Source organism: Chrysochloris asiatica, unplaced genomic scaffold (assembly GCF_000296735.1).
Source record: "Chrysochloris asiatica unplaced genomic scaffold, ChrAsi1.0 scaffold00007, whole genome shotgun sequence".
NCBI lineage: Eukaryota > Metazoa > Chordata > Mammalia > Afrosoricida > Chrysochloridae > Chrysochloris > Chrysochloris asiatica.
The window spans coordinates 2,845,529-2,864,478 of record NW_006408525.1 but is presented as its reverse complement, the minus strand read 5'-3'; the positions used below and the strand labels follow the sequence as shown (position 1 = coordinate 2,864,478).

Sequence of the window (18,950 nt, the reverse complement as noted above, 5' to 3'; positions counted from 1 at the left end):
AAGGGCCTCAGGGGCCTCACTTGTCTGCTGAGGATCAGCACCTGAGGGGCTGCTGCAGGTCAAGATAAAATGGATGTGAACAGGGCTAAGCCTGGTGCGTGCCTGATAAATGTTTCTTTTCTCTCAAAAACAAAATAAGATGCTTTTAAGAGATTCTTTCTGGGCTTAAGTAGACATGAGGTTTAAAGTGCAGACTCCCTGCTACTTTGTTGTTGTTGTCAGGTGCCTTTGAGTCGGAACCGACTCACAGCGACCCCATGCACAGCAGAACAAAACAATGTCCAATCCTGGGCCAACCTCACTACTGCTGCCACACTTGACTCCATCAATGATGCCACCTGGCTGATCCATCTCGTTGGGGGTTTTCCTCTTTTTCTCTGACCCTCCTCCTTACCCAGCATGACATCCTTCTCCAGCGACTCTTTCCTCCGGACAATATGTCCAAAGTAGGAGAGACGAAGCTTAGCCATCCTGGCCTCCAAGGAGCACTCTGGCTGCACTTCTTCCAAAACAGATCTATTGGTTCTTTTGGCAGTCCATGGCACTTTCAGTATTCTCCTCCAATACCACAACTCAAAGGCTACTGTTGTTGTTGTTGTTGTTGTTATGTGCCGTGGAGTCGGTTCTGACTCATAGCGACCCTGCACAGAGTTTCCAAGGCTGTTAATCTTTACGGGAGCAGAATGCCTCATCTTTCTCCCGCAGAGCAGCTGGTAGTTTCGAACTGCTAACCTTGCGGTTCGCAGCCCGATTCGTAACCACTACGCTACCAAAGGCTACTATGTTCCTGCAAATGAGGGAGGCTCAGAAATGAGCACATTTGTGATAGGGAGGGTCTGTGAGCCATGAGCCACAGCGTGTGTTAGAGGAGAACTGTGTTCATAGGGTTCTCCTATGACTGGCTGGGGACTTTGGATCCAGAGAGGGAGAGGGATTATGTGCGGAAGACTTGGGGAGGGGGGGAATGTAGGGGACGGGTTTCTAGGGTATACCCTTTGGTCGATTGATGATGCATGGAGGGGATTGGAACCATGGCAATGAAATGATACACAATGCAATGAATGTAAAACTAAAGTCCTCTCATGTAAACTGTCATATAATTCACAATAAAACATTAAAAAAAAATAACATAGGGGTTAGGATTTACCACACATATTTTGGGGAGAAACAATTTAATCCAAAATGAAAATCCAATCTGTTTAGAACTGAATGGGAGCTGTCCCTGTCACCAGGCACATAGCTCACATAGCCCTCTATGTGCACAGATTTGTATGTGGTACACACTTCAGAACTGGGATTGTCCTTTGGAAGCAGTTGAGCATCGGCAGATATTGTTTTAATCATGCCTTCAAGCTCTATTGGATTCTAACTCCTCCTCATAGGGCCCCAAGCATTGTTACTGTAAGTGAAGACTGGGAATGCTTTGGTTTCAGGTGGCAGCCTCAGAATGTTTTCCCAGAAAAATAATTAAATGCATCCAAAGCTCTCCATGCACCTTTCCTGTCTCTCACACAGTCAGGCTTATAATTTCATGTGTTCTCCCTTGATCTATTCTTACACCATCACACAATAATTCATCCCCTAAATATAGCTATCATCCTAGATTCATGTTTATTTTTAATAAGTCAGTCTTCCACCTGCCCCCTGTGGCTTACTCACTGCTCGAAGTCAAGGAGGGAGTCCAATTCTGGACTCTAGCCTGTCTGTTCTGTGACTTGGAGTGACCCTCTGTCCATCCACGTCTCAATGTGTTGTTATTAAGTGCCGTCAAGTCGGTTCCAACTCATAGCAACCCTGTGTAGAGTTCCTGAGGAGCAGCTGGTGAATTTGAGCCACCGACCTTGAGGTTCAAACCGACCTTGTGGTCTAGTGCTTATCCTACAGTGCCACACCAGGACTCCATGTCTCACTGGAAAAATGGGAGTGAGACCCAAGCTGAGGGTCTGTAGGGTAATAAAGTACAAGTGGAAGCAATACCCAGAATGGGGGGGTGGGGGGGGGAGTCTACAAAGGCAAAAAGGCTTACAAGCTTTCAAGAGGAAACCTAGATCCAGAGGGCGTGGAGCAAGGTAGAATCTCCACTGAGTAGTATCCATTCTGCCTAGTCAGGGCTGATGAAAGGAGATACGGATAGGTCTCCTGCGATACAATAACAAATAATTGTTATCAGGACTGATTGTAAGGGCTGGAAATGTAAAGGTGAACATTTTGGGGCAAAGGGAGGGGAGTGACTAACCTTGCAGTCTAGGAGCAGAGGTTCCTGGGACCATCAAAGGAGAAGAGCGGGACCCTACTCAGAGAAGCAGTGATGCCAGGGGTGGAGGCAGAGACGATGACGTGGGGAGATGGGGTGACTGGAGACTTTGGACCTGGAGAGAGAGGGGGGGCGGTATGCGGACAACGGGGGGGGGTCTCAGGCTTGTGTGGTATACCCTTTGATTGATTGATGATGCATGGAAGGGATTGTAATCATGGCCAGGAAATGATATATGATGGGATCAATGTGAAGCTGATGTCCTCCCATGTAAACTATCACATAATTCACAATAAAGCATTTAAAAAACAAACAAGTGGAAGCACTAGTGGTAGTAATTATATCAGCTTCCTAGACCTGTCGGAACAAAGCACAGACACTCCCTGCTTTACTGTGTTTCCTGGGAGTTGCTCTGTTTTACACATTGAAGGTCTGGCAATGCGTGCTGAGCAAGTCTATGGGCGCCATTGTTCCAACAGCACGGGCTCACTTCTCATCTGTGTTTAGGTCATTCTCACAATGCTTCAGACTGTCTCATTATGCCATTACACACCTTCATAGAAAGAAGACAAGATAAAACTAACATTTATATACCTACGACTCACTTTATCACGATAATTGCTCTATTGTGCTTATCTGGACCTGAACCTGCAGTATTTCTGAAGTCTGCCTGTACCACTAACTTGGTGACTTGGAACACTGTTCTGGGGGCTAGAAGTCTGAATTCAAGGTATTGGCAGGTTTGGTTTCCTTTGGAGGTTCTGAGGGAGAATCCATTCCTTTTCCTCTATCTTAGCTTCTGGTGGTTCCTGGCAATCCGTGGCATTCCTTGGCTAGTAGAAGCAACACCCCAGTTTCGGTGGGCTTCTGTCCCCCAATTTCCCTCTTCTCATAAGGTCTTAACTGGATTTAGGGCCCATCTTAATCCAATATGATCTCATTTTAACTTAATTAGATATGCAAAGACCCTATTTCCAAATAAGGTCACATTTCTAGACTCTAGTAGACATGAATTTTGGGGAACACTATTCAACCCAGTACAGTAGTGACCCATCTTTGTATGACTAATTAAGCATCAGTGAGTCCTCAGTACTATGCATAAGGAAATGAGTGGGTCTGTAAGCCAATTGTCTGGTCCCCAGATATTACTCTCTGTGTGGTCTTAGACACTAGATTTAACCTTCCTGAGCCTCAGCCTACAGAATGAAGAACCATGAAGAGGAGATGATGAGAGTCCTTACGGTAACAATCAATGGACGGATTCACTCACTCAGTGGTCATCCCCACCCCAGCCACAGGAGACATTTAGCAATGTCTGGAGACATTTTTGGTTGCCACATCTGGCCAGGGGGTACTTCTGGCCTCCAGTGAGTAGATGTTAAACATCCTACAATTAACAAGGAAGAGTTATCCTGCCAAACATGTCAATAGTGCTAAAGTACAAAAAGTCTCATTAACAGATATAATTCATACAAGTTCTTTTTACGTATGTTGACATTGAGGGATAAAGTTGGCTATGTCTGGAAGGAATGATAGAATGTCTTAATGTCAGCCACAGCTCTAGGATTGGAACCTTGACGTTAATTCTATACTTAGTCCCCTCTTAGCATCCTACACACACACCAGCCCCGTCCACACACAGCATTCTTGTGTAACCATTTGCAAGTCTCTTGGACAGAGGCACTGTTTGGCTTCATCTTTGACTCTCTCCTGAAGTGTACTGCTGTAACTTTACACACAGAACATGAGCAATTAGGGTCAATACAACGCACAGCTTCCTAGTGGTGGTTGGCAACTTGTTTCTAGAGTGTAACTGGGAGGTAGAGCTATTACAGATGTTGAAGTTATTTGTTTGGAAAAGTTGAGTCAGGATCTGGTAGGAAGACAATGGTGAGTGAGTGGTAAGGTAGTTCGTATTCCAAGAGCAACTGACCTTAAGTTGCAAATGGTTCTTGTTTCCCGGCCCTCAATTCAATTATAATGAAGAAGCAAAAGTCTTTGGGTCAAATGTGTATGAAATGTTGAATGGAAAACAGATTTGCTCTGTTAACCTTCATTTAATTCACAATAAAGTTTTTGTTTTTTGTTTTTTTATAAGTTATCTTTGGGTTTCCAACCCTGGGAAGATTCTGCCTATTCTCTAAGACAGAATCAAGGAGAATGCCCATTCACAGAACCACGGGGGAGAGGTATAAGGGACCACACTAATCATTTGGCCTCTGTGCTTGTCAGAGGAGGCAACAAAGGTCTAGCTAAAGCTGGACTAGAACCCATGATTCTGGATACTCCCCAGTCCAGAGTTCTCTCTGCTGTGTGGACAGTGATTTTTCCTTTGTGGGAAGGGAGTCACTGGTCAACAGGGTGGCCTCCAGGAGGCTCTGGGAACAACTAGATGATGTCCCTTACTTGTCAGTACTCTCCCTTCTTACTTCAGCAAAGTGGCCCAGATCAAAATTTATAGGCAATAAAACTTTGCTAAATTGAAGACGCTCAAAGCATTGATGCATTTGAGCTACGGTGTTAGAGGGGAATATTGAAAGTACCATGGACTGCCAAAAGAACAAACAAATTTATGTTGGGAGAAGTACATCCAGAATGCTCCTTAGAAGCCAGGATGTCCAGCCTTTGTCTCTCATACTCTAGACATATTATGAGGAGAGATCAGTCCCTGGAGAAGGACATCATGCTTGGTAAAGTGGAGGGTCAGCAAAAAAGAGGAAGACCTTTAATGATATGGATTGGCACTATGGCAGCAGCAATGGGCTCAAGCGCAACAGTCATTGTGAGGTTGGCGTAGGACCAGGAGGTGTTTTGTTCTGTTGTACATAATGCCGCTATGAGTCAGTACCAACTCGATGGCACTGAACAACAACTCCTCACTTAGTGACTATCTTGCTATGTGACTTTTATTTTTTTTTCACAATAGTAAAAATCCATTGAACTAGTGTGTGCATTAATGATGTAATTCTGGTGTGAGGTGAGAGTAACGCTGGCTCTGATGGTTCAGGCTATCTGTCAGCTTAGTTGGGCTCTGATTCTCAGTGGCTTGACAGTTACATAATGGTTTAATTTAGCAATTACGTGATGATACAACTCTGGCAGTTTTGCAATGCTCTTCCTGTGGCCTGAACAGGTCATCTTCCATATTCACATAACACTGATTTTCGCATAGTGACCTGGTGTTTGGAACCTAACCAGCTGGTAAGTGAGGAGTGGGTGTAATAGCAGGGTGGAAAGAACATGAAACTGGAGTCAGGAAACTCAGATTTGATTCCTAGCTCAGCAATGAGCTTCTCCGGTCCTTTAACTCTCTGGGCTTTCCTTTACTCTCTCACAACAGAAAGACCGAGTCCATTTCTGCTCACTGAGAACAAATAGTATAATGCCTGCCAAAGAATTTCATGTAAAAAGTGTGTTACAGACCCAAGACATTAGTAGTGTCTTAAGATGCGATTAATAGTCCTGTGGGAGCAAGGACCAGGCTTTCTATGTCTAGTATATGCCCGTGGGGTGCTTACCACTGCCTGAAGCAGACACATGAAAACACATGAAGCTAATTTGTAGTAGAATGCATGGCGATGCAATAAAAATTAAAGGAGCTCTGGTAGCGTAGTGGTTACGAATCGGGCTGCGAACCTTAAGGTCAGCGGTTCGAAACTACCAGCCGCTCCGCGGGAGAAAGATGAGGCTTTCTACTCCCATAAGGATTTACACCCTCGGAAACCCTGTACAGGGTCGCTATGGGTCGGGACCGACTCGACGGCACTTATCTACCCCAACAACATAAACATGAATAAAGGAGCTCTGGTAGCATAGTGGTTACTAATTAGGCTGCAAACTGTAAGGTCGAAACTACCAGATGTTCCATGGGAGAAAGATGAGGCTTTCGGCTCCCGTAAAGATTTACAGCCTCGGAAACCCTGTACAAGGTCGCTATGAGTCGGAACCGACTCCACGGTACATAACAACAACATAAACATTAATGCATTTCTCCTTTTTCCTCATTCTTATTTTCATTTATTTTATGGAATTTTTAGGAAATCAATATGTGGGATTAAAATGAACATTCAGGTGATGGGGAATAGGAAAGTCTGGAAACAAATAGTGGCTAGGGTTGAACACTATGATAAATGTAATTCATGTCATTGAATTGTACATGTAACAAAATATTGACGTAGCAGATGTTTTGAACACAATAAAAAACCGAATATACGAGTACTCAGGAAATCGAAATAACGTCGTTTAATGCGAAGAGGTTTGTAAGTGAAGCTCACTGGGATCCATACACACTTCAAGCACTTTGAACAGGAGTTGCTGTAACCGCACTTGCAGAACACAAGGGGGAGAGTAAGCTCCACTCAGAAGCAAGGCAAGAACCAACTTCCTAGTTGCGGTGTCTTTCCCTGGTGTTCCCTGGGTGGAGTGTGCTCACCTATGACCAGGGGGGTGTTTATAAAGTTTTTGTTGAAAGCCTGTCTGTTGATTTTTGACTTGACAGCCTCTCAGTTAATTTGTCGGTATTTGTGAAGTGGTTAGACTCCAGGGAGCGAGTGACAGAGAAAACATCAGCAGTGGTTTCTCTCTTCCACTTCCTTCCCAGGGGAACGAGGGTCAGGCGCAGCCTAAAAGAAGAGGCAGAGAGAAAAACTAAAGAACTACAGAGTAAGGAGAGAAAAGACACAGAACAGAGGTGGGGTCGGGTGGACTTTCACACCTTTCAGGAGAAGGAAGGAAACCCAAGCCAGTCCCAGTGCAGAGGAGTCAAATTCAGTGTGCTCCAAAGGGTTTTCAGTGACTGATATTTTGAAAGTAAACACTAAGTTTTTCTTTCAGGTCTGGGTGGACTTGAACCTCCAACATATGGTTGGCAGTCAAGCATGTTAAGTCTTCGTGCCACCTAGGGGCTCCCAAGAGAAGGGGAATGACATAAAATGGACTCAGAAAATTCTCCCTTTGCCCCAAGCCCAGCTGCCCGCCCCTGGCCACCAGGGTCTATCTGGCCCCTGGTCCTGGTCCTGGAGACCTTCTGTTTAGATTTGATCCACGCCTGCTTTTGCTTTTGTTTATGTCAGAGAGGAACCGAGTGCGTTTAAAGAAGGTTCCAGATGAAATGTCTCCAGGATAAAAACGGTCATGGTTAGGAGTGGTCTGGAAGCCTCGCCTCAGTACACCTGGAAGGAACTGCAGGTGCGTCTCATTTGAAGCAACTAAAAATCAATCAAGTTACTGATTTCAGATGAAACAAATTATCTGAATTGTTGAATGAAAATTTGATCTGCTCTGTAAACCTTTACCTAATTCACAATAAAAAGAAAAATAAAATTTTTAAAAAGGAAAAAAATATTCCATATTTAATATTTTCATATTATGAAATGAATTTTTTTTTTATTAAAGACAAGGGGTTAAGGGCAAGGAACGATGTGAATGAAGGTCCTCCTATGAATTTTAGTCCTTATTCCATACCCAACAAGTACCTCTTGTGTAAGTGACTCCTTCATTATGCTACTGGATTAGGAAAATGGAGAGAAGCTTGCATTGGAACTGTCAAGATCAGCTGCCCATTTGAACCAGTAACCTTGAATTAACTCTTTTATCAGCACTCAGTTCTTATCTAACCTCATCTGTTTGCATAGACCAGGAAGTCAGTAGCCTGAGGGCAGAGTTTCCAGTCAAACTGCCTTGGTTGAGATCTCTGGGTGCCAAACCCCCGCTCCCCATTGGCTCTGGCTCCATGCAGTTCCCCCCTAGGTGCATAGAGTTTCAAGGTAAGAGGGAGGGAGAGGGGCTCTGCTCCTTGATCTTTTGGAGAAACCAGGCTAAGGGCAATTCAGGTTCCCCAGGAATGGGAGTGGGAGTGGGGTCCTCTTCTAAGAGATGCAGCCTCATTGTCCAAGAAGATGACTGCATCCATCTATTCATTCATTCACTCTAATATCCCCAAGCACCACCATGTACCTCATGTTGGATAGACAACCACCAAGCTAGTTAGGGGTCTCTGCTTTGGGGGTCTCTGCTTTGGGGGTCTCTGCTTTGGGGGTTGGAGGACAGGTTACATGCCAGAAGGTTGTTGTTGTTGTTGTTAAGTGCCATCGAGTCGGTTCCAACCCATAGCAACCCTGAATAGGGTTTCCGAGGCTGTAAATCTTTACGGGAGCATAAAGCCTCATCTTTCTCCCGCGGAGCAGCTGGTAGTTTCGAACTGTTGACCTTGTGGTTTGCAGCCTGATTGGTAACCACTCCGCTACCAGAGTTCCTAAGGAGCGACAGAGAATTCACAAGGAGATGAGAAGTCACAGGCATGTCTCAGGTTAGGGATGTCTGAGTTACTGACAACTGCTACTCACCTTTACTATTACGGCAATTTGCCTTCCCTTTGAAATGCTTGAACCAACTTGTTGTTGTTGTTGTTACTAGGTGCCATCTAGTTGATTCTGACTCACAGGGACCCTGTGTCCAACAGCATGAAACACTGCCTGGTCCTGCGCCCTCCTCACAATTGTTACCTTTGAACTCATTGTTGCTGACACTGTGCCATGTGCCAATCCATCTAGTTGGGGGTCCTTTTTGTTGACCCTCTACTTCACAATTTGCAACAAATTCATCACAATCATCTTCACTCGCTGCCTGTGCAGCTGTTAAACCATTGAAAAGACTTCTCACCTTTTCTTACACTAAAATCCAAACCAAAATCCAAACCAAACTCCCTGCCAGTGAGTTGATTCTGATTCACAGTGACCCCTAACAGGACAGAGCAGAAGGCTCCTTAGGGTTTCTGAGAGTACATCTCTATGGACGAGACAGCCTCATCTTTCTCCTGTCGTGGATTTGAGCACTGACTTTGCAGTTAGCTTAATGTACAGCACCACCAGGTTTCCTTTCTTGAACTGAGAAAATAATAGTAATAAAACCTCACAGCCATAGAGTCTGTTCTGACTCACAACGACCCTATAAGGGGCTTCTGAGGCTGTAAATCTTTAGGGGAGCAGAAAGCCTCATCTTTCTCCTTTGGAAGGGTTGGTGGATTTGAACTGCTGACTTTGTAATCCACTACGCCACCCGGGCTCCTTTCTTGCACTTGTTGTTAAATGCCGTCAAGTCAATTCTGACCCATAGTGACCCTGTAGAGGGTTTCCGAGGAGCAGCTGGTGAGCTTGAACCACTGGCCTTGCAGTTCATACGGCTTTGCAGTTTTGCTATGGGCATTAACCCACAGCGCCACACCCCAGGACTCCTTTTCTTGTACTAAAGTAGGCTAAATAGCAACCGTATGTACTTGTTCCAATGTACCTACCAAGTGAACTTATAAAGACACACTTAGGACTGGATCTGGTTTGTAACCAGGGCTGCCTGTATTTCAGGAAACGATCAGTGGCAATTAGAAAAAAAGAAAATGCATGTGATGTGGTTGAGAGAGGGCTGGAGGGTAGAGATGGAGTGGCCAGCATAGGGCTCTCTGAGGAGGTGATATCAGAGAAGTCATTATTGGGAAAGATCTTTGCAAGCAGAGGTAATGCTCTTTCCTGGGTCCTATTTGTCAAGTGGGCGTGGCATGCTTGATAAATAGGAAGGTTACTAGCTCAGTCCCAGGAGCATGGACGGTTCTAGGAGGGGTCCCTGCACAGCTTTCTCAAATAAACCAGTCGCCTACATGTGGCTTCTGATTCATGGTGATGCTGTGTATGCAGAGTAGAAGTGTGTTTCATTGGCTTCTCAAGGCTGTGACCTTTGGAAACAGATTGACAGCCCTTTTTTCTGAGGTACCTTTAGGTGGGTTCGAACTGCCAACCTTTCGATTAGTACTGGAGTGCTTAGCCATTAGTGCCTCCCAGGGACCCACTCATACTCTCTAAGACCACAGAAAAGGCCTCACCTCCAGAGAGTCTGACTTAGGGAACTGAGAGAGCGGAGAATGGGGGCAGGAATCAACATAGTGGTTATTGGAATCTACCTGGTCCTGACCTGGTCATGGGGTTAATGACCAGAATCCCAGATCCCAACTCATCTTTATTCCATTAACTGGGCATTTATGACTTGATGAAGGCTCATGCCAAATTGGAGTCCTGGTGTGGCGCTGTGGGTTAATGCGCCAGACTGCAAAGCCGTTTAAACGGCAAGGTCGGCAGTTCGAGCTCACCATCTGCTCCTCGAAAACCCTATACGGAGTCACTATCGGTCGGAATAGACTCCACGGCACTTAACAACAACAACATTTCAAATTGTGGCATTGTGGTGTGGTGCTGTAGGATCAGCACTGAACTGCTAACTGGCAAGGCCGGCTGTTCAAACCCACCAGCCACTCCTTGGAGACCTTATAAAGGGTCGCTATGAGTTGGAACCCTCGGAAACCCTGTACAGGGTCGCTATGAGTCGGTTCCGACTCCACGGCACATAACAACAACAACAACAATGAGTTGGAAACGACTGGACGACACTTAACAACAACAACATGCCAAATTGCAGCATCAAAGAAGCTGGTGCAGGAGGAGGCCTTCAGAATGATTTAGTGTACAAATGAGGGAAGCACAGAAATGCTACATAATTTTCCAAAGGCAACACAGTAGTGAAATCTATCCCAGGGCTGGGATCGACAGGCAGCTGAGCCCCAAAGGCCCACTCCGTGTGGACTGGCTTCTATAGTTTTTCCTGAAAAGAAAAATATAACAAGTCTACATTAAATCTCATTATTGTTGTTGTTAAGTGCCGTCGAGTCGGTTCCGACCCATAGCGACCCTGTATAGGATTTCCGAGGGTGTAAATCTTTACGGGAGTAGAAAGCCTCATCTTTCTCCCGTGGAGCGGCTGGTAGTTTCGAACCGCTGACCTTAAGGTTCACAGCCCTATTCGTAACCACTACGCTACTGGTTTTGCTTAACACCCCTCCCTGGTGTACCCTTCAGGACAAATTATTTGAAAAGTGTGTACCACAGTAACAAAACAGGAATAGTTGTGTGAGGTGCTTATATAGACCAAACAACAGTAGGAACACTTTAGTTTTATAGTAATTGGTCTTTACCTCTTCTTTGTGGGGACATAACCACATGATAAGCACTGGACAGTGAACCACAAGGTTGATAGTTTGAACCTACCAGCTACTCTGAGGAAGAAAGATGAGGTTTTCTGCTCCTTGAAAGATTTAAAGCCTCAGACACCCTATACAAGGTCACTATGATTCAAAACTGACTCGAAGGCACTTAACAACACCAACCCTCCTTTGTGGTACCAATAAGCCAGGAGGAAAAGTTGAATGTCAATTGAGAACACTTTTAATTTGAAATAATAAAATGATGCCATATCTATATTAGACTTTTGTTTATTAATATTATTATTTTTTTAAATCTAAGGGTGGTAGTTCAGCACATGTTAAGTAGCAAATTAGCATTTGAGCTGACTGTAGATGTCAGCTCTCCTGACTCTCAGCCCAGTCACTATGTGCAGGAAGTAGGAGGCTGGGTGCTGAGTTCCTAACCTTCTCCAGCATCCGGTTCAGCACAGGCCCTGGGTTTCCCAGGGATGGAAGGGGGTCCCTGCCCTTGCATCTCAGTGTCAGAGAAAAGTCATTCATGCATTCATTTATTCTTTCATAACTCAGTGCATTTATCACTGAGATTGTATCATCTCAGTAAAAGCAAAAATCTGGGTGCATGTTCAACTAGGGGGTTTAATATGCAAATTTATTTATCTGGAAAGTTCTTTAAAGTTTAGGTATGCAGCTAATCCATTACAAACAATTGCATACAATTAGGGTTATGTCTAAAAATATGGGCCGAATAGACCTACTCTAAACCCAGTGCCTATACCTCTGCACAGACCCACGTGTTAAACAAGGGGGTATTGTCAATCTGATTGAAAAGGGGAATATTTAACCAACTGATGGACAATCTGATGCTTGTATGTAAATGATGCTACTAGTTGCAAATGAGTTTTATCTATTACAGATAGTCCTTAAGTAGAGCTATGAAGAAATGTATTATTAGGTATAAGGCTGTAATTTTTTCTATGCTAAAAATGATCCATCAGTATTTCTTTTTTTTAGACTCCCATTTTATATGAGTACCTTTTCTTAAGAACCAGCAGTATTTCCTGAAGGACATTCAATAACTCAGATGTTTTGTGTTCCAAGCTGGTGCCAGGAGGAGCTACACTAATGAGATATTGAAGAAGTGTTTGTACAGGGGTCCTAAGTCATAGCCTCTGATCTCCAATATACTTGGGTATGACTATCAGCTCTGCCACTTTCTAACTGTGGATTCTTGGGTAAGGTAGGTCTGGTAGTATCCTCTCAGAGTTTTCTGTGAGGACTCCAGGCAGTAATGTCTGTGAGGTGTCAAGCACAGATCTAGTGTTAATAATGAAATCCATTTTTTCTGACCATTTTCTTCTAGTACTCTCTACCCCATCCCAAGTGCTTGTAGGGACGCTCTAGTCCAAAGGGCTGCTTCAGAGCAAGAGACCCTTGAGGCCACGGAAAAGAAGCAGAGCATCAGAATGAGAAGTGTGTTTAACCCTGATCACCTTGGTTACTGCTGGGGACAGCAACAGTTTCAGGCACGAAGTGCTCTGAGTGCATAACATCTTCCAGAATTTTAAATAGTTCCCTGATTACCTGGTAGGCAACATCACATCAAATGAACATTCCCTGAGTAATCCTCAAGAGGAAGGATCATTGTGCTAGACACTTTATAAGCTACATCTTCACAACAGCCCCACGAAGGAAGCATTGTTACCTTCAGTTTTCATGCAGGAAAAACCAAAGTTCAGAGAGGTTTAGTAACATCCCCAGGTTCACACAGCAATTGCAGACAGAGCAGATTGGAGATTCAAACTGAAATCAACATGACTCTACCACATCATGGTGCCATGCTCCATTTGTAATTCCTAAAACCTGTGGTGTGGTGTGTAAAAAATAAACAAGTGTAAATGGGGGAAGAGGTACTGAGAACAAGCCTGCACCACGACCTGAAGCATATGATGCTCTACTATAAACCCAAAGGGCAAAAGTCATGCTCCTTGTCAATTCCTGGGTGGAGTTCCCTAGCCAAATTGGGCTAAAGTATCATATTTTCAGTGGTAGTCAATTACCAGAGAAACTCTCTAAGTAATTTTTCCAGAAAGAAGGGCAAAAGGTCAATTCGAATTCACTGCACAACAGAGGGTAGCCAGGCTTAGAAGAACCAAGACCAAAGATCACATAACGTGATTCCATGCTTCACAGAGACACACATACTTGAGTTTAAGTCCCAGTTCCAACATTTACAAGCTATATCACTTGGAGTCTCGATTTCCTCATCTGTACAATGGGAATAATAACAAGAACATATTCCTGTCAAGGTTGTTGTGAGCATTAGTGAGATGACATTACATGCCAACATGAATCCTTTAGATTTTTGTTCCTGTGCTAGAAACGAGGACCTCAAGGTGGGAGTATGTATGAGGCTGACTGGTCTTTTAGCTATTTGTGCCTGCTTGTGATGTTTCTGCTATTTGAGCTCACAGGATGAAGAATTCACCAATTTAGTGCCCCCTGTCACATCCAAGTGCACCCCAACACTGATCTCTGCTTGGATCTGGTTTCACAGAACCAGATTGGATAGAAAAATATTTCGGAGTAGATATAAACCAAGAGGAGCATGCTCTGAGCTGCCTGTCTTCTTCTTAGCTGTCCTCCAAGGGCATTAATTATACCTGGGTGCCCCAGGGACACCAGGTTGGCTCAAAAAGGCATCTCTGTGTGGCTCTGCACAGTATGTTGGGTTGGCCACTCAAACTTTTTGTTCTTTTCTTCCTGTTGGGATTTCATTCACTAAGTCAGTAGGTTCCAGCCATTTGATCTCTGGTACAGGGCAAGCCACACCCACCTGCCAGCTGGGACTGATTTCCAGTGGATTTTCAGGATACAGAAGATAGGTGGCTGACAGCCCAATCCTTTACTTCCACCTATAGCTCCAGCTGTGCTTCCATCTGGCAAATTCTGGGGCGAAATACACACAAGACCGCGTGCACGCACGCACGCACACGCACACACACAATCCAAATGAAACGCAGCCCACCCTACCTTGGTCCCCAGCTGTTCTTTATCAAACACAGCTATCTGGGGATGGGGTTACTTGTTGCTCCTTGCCTGGGGCTTCAGGGGGCTCCAGGGGACACCTCGCTCAGCCCTGTTTACAGCAGAGACTCTGGTATTAGATCGTTCTGATTTCTGTGAAGTTCCAACATCTCTCCTGCAGAAATCCCATACTGGTGCTGACCTGAGAGCTGAAATTGGTGCAAAGAAACGCTGCCTCCATCCCATACCTGGCTCCTGGGAGTTTATCCACTTCCTCCCTGCCATCTATGGGGGGCGGGTGTCACGTCTTCACTTGAGTGAGAAGCCCCCATTAGCTCATTCAAAAAAGGCCACAAAAAAACTTTCGCCTGGTCACCACCTCCCACCTGCCCTTTCACCCCCGCCCTCTTTGCCACCGGGTTCCGGTAGCAGCCTAGTGGGAGGAGGGGGTAGGGAGGCAGGCTCATTGCCTTGTGGGTCTCTCTTTTCTTCCGGGAGGCAGGGGAGAAAAGCGTGCCCCGTTGGAGTCCCTCGTATCCTTCACCAGCGTCCGTGGTCCTCGCCTCTCCGCGGCAGCGCGCTGCCTTCTCTCCGAGACGCTAGCCGCGGCCGCCTGCATTTGGCAATCTGCCCAAAAAAGGGGGCCTGGAGGAGGAGGAGAGGAGGGACGGAGGCCGGCAGCGAGAAACGGAATCTGGAGTCCAAAACATCACGGGAAAGGAACGGAGCGGCGGCGGCGGCAGCGGCTCTGAAGGCTCTGTCGCTCCCACCGACCGCAGTGCATCAGCGTGGCTGCCCTGACAACCTCGAGGATGCTTAACACGGGGCATTATGCACTGGTTAACAGGCTGCGAGCTGCTGAGCGACTTGTTTTAAGCATTTTCTCCCTCGCTCTCGCTTTTAATCTTGTCTCTAGTGGCGTGTGTAGGGGGGAGGACTTTATTTCCATTGGCTAAGCCTCTCCCTTCCCACCCACATCCCTTCCACATCACCTTGGTGTCTCCCTAAATAAAACCAGCCCTCCTTATCGCCTGGAAAAAATCAGGAGCTAGAGTTTGAATGGGGTTTTTGAACACTCACCTCTGCCAGCGTGTGGCTGGGATCTCAGGATAAACTCACAGCGGCGTCTGGCCTGATGCTTTTTTGGCTTGGTTCTTGCTCTTGAACATCAAGGTTTAAGTCCAGCCCGAGGACTGGGAGCTCTTCCCTGGAAATTTAAGCAACCTGAAGCCAGTTGTGGAACTGCACAGGGTCCCCATGGACCTCAAGGAGAGCCCCAGCGAAGGCAGCCTGCAACCCTCCAGCATCCAGATCTTTGCCAACACTTCCACTCTCCATGGCATCCGCCACATCTTCGTGTATGGGCCACTGACCATCCGGCGTGTGCTCTGGGCTGTGGCCTTCGTGGGTTCCCTGGGCCTGCTACTGGTGGAGAGCTCCGAGAGAGTGTCCTACTACTTCTCCTACCAGCACGTGACCAAGGTGGATGAGGTGGTGGCCCAGAGCCTGGTCTTCCCAGCTGTGACTCTCTGCAACCTCAACGGTTTTCGCTTCTCCAAGCTCACTACCAATGACCTGTACCATGCCGGGGAGCTGCTGGCCCTGCTGGACGTCAATCTGCAGATCCCAGACCCACACCTGGCTGACCCCACAGTGCTGGAGGCACTAAGGCAGAAGGCCAACTTCAACCTCTACAAACCCAAGCAGTTCAGCATGCTGGAGTTTCTGCATCGCGTGGGCCATGACCTAAAGGATATGATGCTCTACTGCAAGTTCAAAGGTCAGGAGTGTGGCCACCAAGACTTCACCACAGTGAGTACTTGGCTTTCAGCTCACTCTTGCGTTTGGTCGTCTTGAGAAGCGGTTCGCCAGTGGTCTCTTGCTTTGTTTGAGGGTTCTCCTTGTGCCTTGGAACAGAAGAGAATGCATTATCTCAGTTGAAGACCGAGAGGGTAGTGGCCAGGTTTGTTGGAACTGATTGTAGAAGGTTGTCTGCTTGGATGTTCAGACATGGAGGATGAGTGGGTAGCTGGCCACCCGTACAAGTCACTTCAGTAAATGGGTTGACTTGGTTTCCTCCTAGCCTGGGCTGTCCGTTGTCCAGGATACTTGGTGTCCGAGCTGTGTGATTGGAACAGCTTGTCATTGACGAGGTGGTATTTTTGTCTCTCTGTCTGCTCGGAAGTGGCATCAGGCACTGCATCCTGTGGGCTGGGCGGGAGCTAAAGCTGCCAGGGAAGGGGATGTGAGGCCCCAGGCAGCCTGGATGGCTCCCGCAGCTTTGGGGAGCTTGCTAAAGCGGGTGATGCTATAAAGGTGTGGAAGTCTGTTTGCATCCTTATCTTGTGTGAGGGAAAAGAGAGGCAAGAGACCCTGTGTCTCCATCTGGTCTGCTGACAGGTCCGGAGCAGAGAGATGTCCAGGGTGTTTGGACAGAGAGGAGGGTTTGCATGAAGGCACGTGTGTAGGATAGCCAGCGAGATGCTGCCTAGGTCCATGAATCAGTCCTAGCTGGCTCGTCTGGGAGCTTCAGGTCGAAACTCAAAGCCTCGGTTGCTGTATGTACAATCACTGAACAACGTGGATGAGAAGGGGAGTGGTGTGGGGAGGGGTCGAGTAACTGGGATTGGAACGCTTGGAGAAGGAGAGAAGGAAAGTGGAGGGGGAGGTGGCTCACAGGTAAGATGGGGTTTACTGGAGAGGCAGAGAAAGGAGGAAGGTGGGAGGTGAGTAGTTGCTTGTAGGGTTCTGTCTCTCCAATTAGTAGACATAATAGATCAAACAAGAGCTGTAGACATCTTTGGTGGGAGGCAAGTTCGGGTACTAGGGGCTGTCCAGTGTGACTGCTACCCCAATGGCCGGCCGCTTCAGGGAGCACAGAGAGCTTTGAGTCCCTGCACCTTGAGCCAAGATGCAGTTGTAAGTTTGGGATGGCAGGTACAGCAGTGGCAGAAGGGACTGTCTCAGCACTTGTCTGTGGTCTCCTGCCTAATGAAGACATGCATCCATTCCCCGCCCCCTCTCAGATTTACGGCTTCCCAGCCTCTTGCTCTGAGTTTCTTTCAATTCTACAGCCAGTCTGTCTCTGTCAGCAGCCTCAGTGCTTTGTTGGATACCTCTGATTCTGGAAAAACCCAAAGTGTTGGGGTCATGAGCTCTTGCACCTTGTATGCTAGAGCTGTGTTTTCCTGGGGAACCCGTTTGCATATTATTCATCTTAAACAATATGAGGAAGAGCAGAGCAAGAGTAAGGTTAGTAGTATATGCCAAAGATGAAGCCAGTTTGAGCTAGGGGAGGGATCTACAGTACTAGAAATCCTTCTGAATGGAGCAAACTGGATCCTATAACATGTTACAGACGAATGATGTCTTAGGCAGCTTGGGGAGAGAAGGAAAAAATGTCTCATTCTTGGAGACTGAAACCATGAATGTATTCCACCCCATGCTTTCTAGCGCCGTGGCAACGCTTAGGTTTCCCACTGCAACATGCAGCTTGTGTATGTTCTCAGCTGATCCTCTGTCGGTCTGAACACACATGGAACAGCAGGGCAAGGGAAGACGTCAGCGAGAGGCTGGTACAGCGGGAAACTGCAATAAAGCAGTAGATCCTGCTCTGAGTTCTCCCAGTGGCCTCATGACCACATGTCCAGCCAGTGGCTTCCTTTGAATTCCTGACCAAGTGCTATTTAGAGACAAAGCTTCTTTGACCCCAGACTTGTTCTGCAGGTGGTCCCTCACTTGAGTTGCTGAGGTCCCAGAAGTCAAAAAACATTACCAGAGCCTTTGACCTACTCAGGATGTCTTCTAAATAGTGAAGCTGTCTGTAGATAATGTGTATTATTATTCATTGAGTGGAATGTCATTATCTGTGATCCTCACCAAGTTCAAGACTGATTGGGGTGAAGCTCCCTCCTTAGGCTGACCTCCCCCAGGATGGAGAAGGGGACAAGTCTCAGTGCTACATCTTCAAGCTGTAAAGGGAGTGTCCCAAAGGGCACTCACCCTGGGAAAGATAGAAGGGCTCAGTGTGAGGCTGATCTTCCTCACCAGCTGACCACATGAGCAGCTATTCTCTGCAAATGGTGACAAGGTTGCTTCAGACCCTGCAGTGAGGGTCATCCTTTGGGCCCACCCTTGCTCTCCTGTCTCCTTTTGGCTCTGGGTATATGTGTGCTTATTCTTGGGCCCCCACACCAGAAGAAAGCGGAGCTCCTGGGAAGGTGGTGGTCAGACAAGCCAGTTTATCAGTCTTCTTCCAGCCATTCACTCTGCTGACGATCCCTCTCCAGTGTGGCTTATTTATAGGCTCTGTATTTACTATTCTGGTTGGCTTTCCCCACTCCCCCTCTCCCCACCCCTGCCCCATCCCCAGCGCCCTGGCTGGCTTGTTAGAGAACTTAAGAATGGAGAAGGAGTTGGCACATGTGGACTGCTTCTTCCGTTTTTCTCTTTGTCTTTTCCTATAAAGCATACTAGTGGTATCTCCAGGGCTAATACTTCAGCATAAGCTTCCTTATTTCAAGTTCTTAGCTGGTGTGCAGTGAAGTGCATAATACCCTTTAATTAGTGAACGGAGCCATGAGTCTTATCAGAGTCAGTGAAAGAAGGCTGTTTGTGGAGGTTGTCAGTCCCCAGGAAGCCAGGTGGGGA

At 46.5% G+C, this 18,950-nt stretch overlaps 1 protein-coding gene across 1 annotated transcript; it reads left to right on the top strand.

The window, feature by feature from the left end:
• The first annotated feature begins 15,557 nt into the window (after nt 1-15,557).
• Nucleotides 15,558-18,277, top strand: LOC102829632 (acid-sensing ion channel 2-like). Its single transcript, XM_006833611.1, has 2 exons — nt 15,558-16,112; nt 18,233-18,277. The coding sequence occupies exons 1-2, from the start codon at nt 15,558-15,560 to the stop codon at nt 18,275-18,277; spliced, it is 600 nt and encodes a 199-aa protein (XP_006833674.1).
• The last annotated feature ends 673 nt before the right edge of the window (nt 18,278-18,950 follow it).

Excerpts from the sequence above, each read along its gene's own strand:
- LOC102829632 (XM_006833611.1), top strand. The coding sequence starts at position 15,558 with ATGGACCTCAAGGAGAGCCCCAGCGAAGGCAGCCTGCAACCCTCCAGC. Across the intron at positions 16,113-18,232 it reads GCCACCAAGACTTCACCACA|GATGGAGAAGGGGACAAGTC; the intron begins GTGAGTACTTGG and ends GACCTCCCCCAG.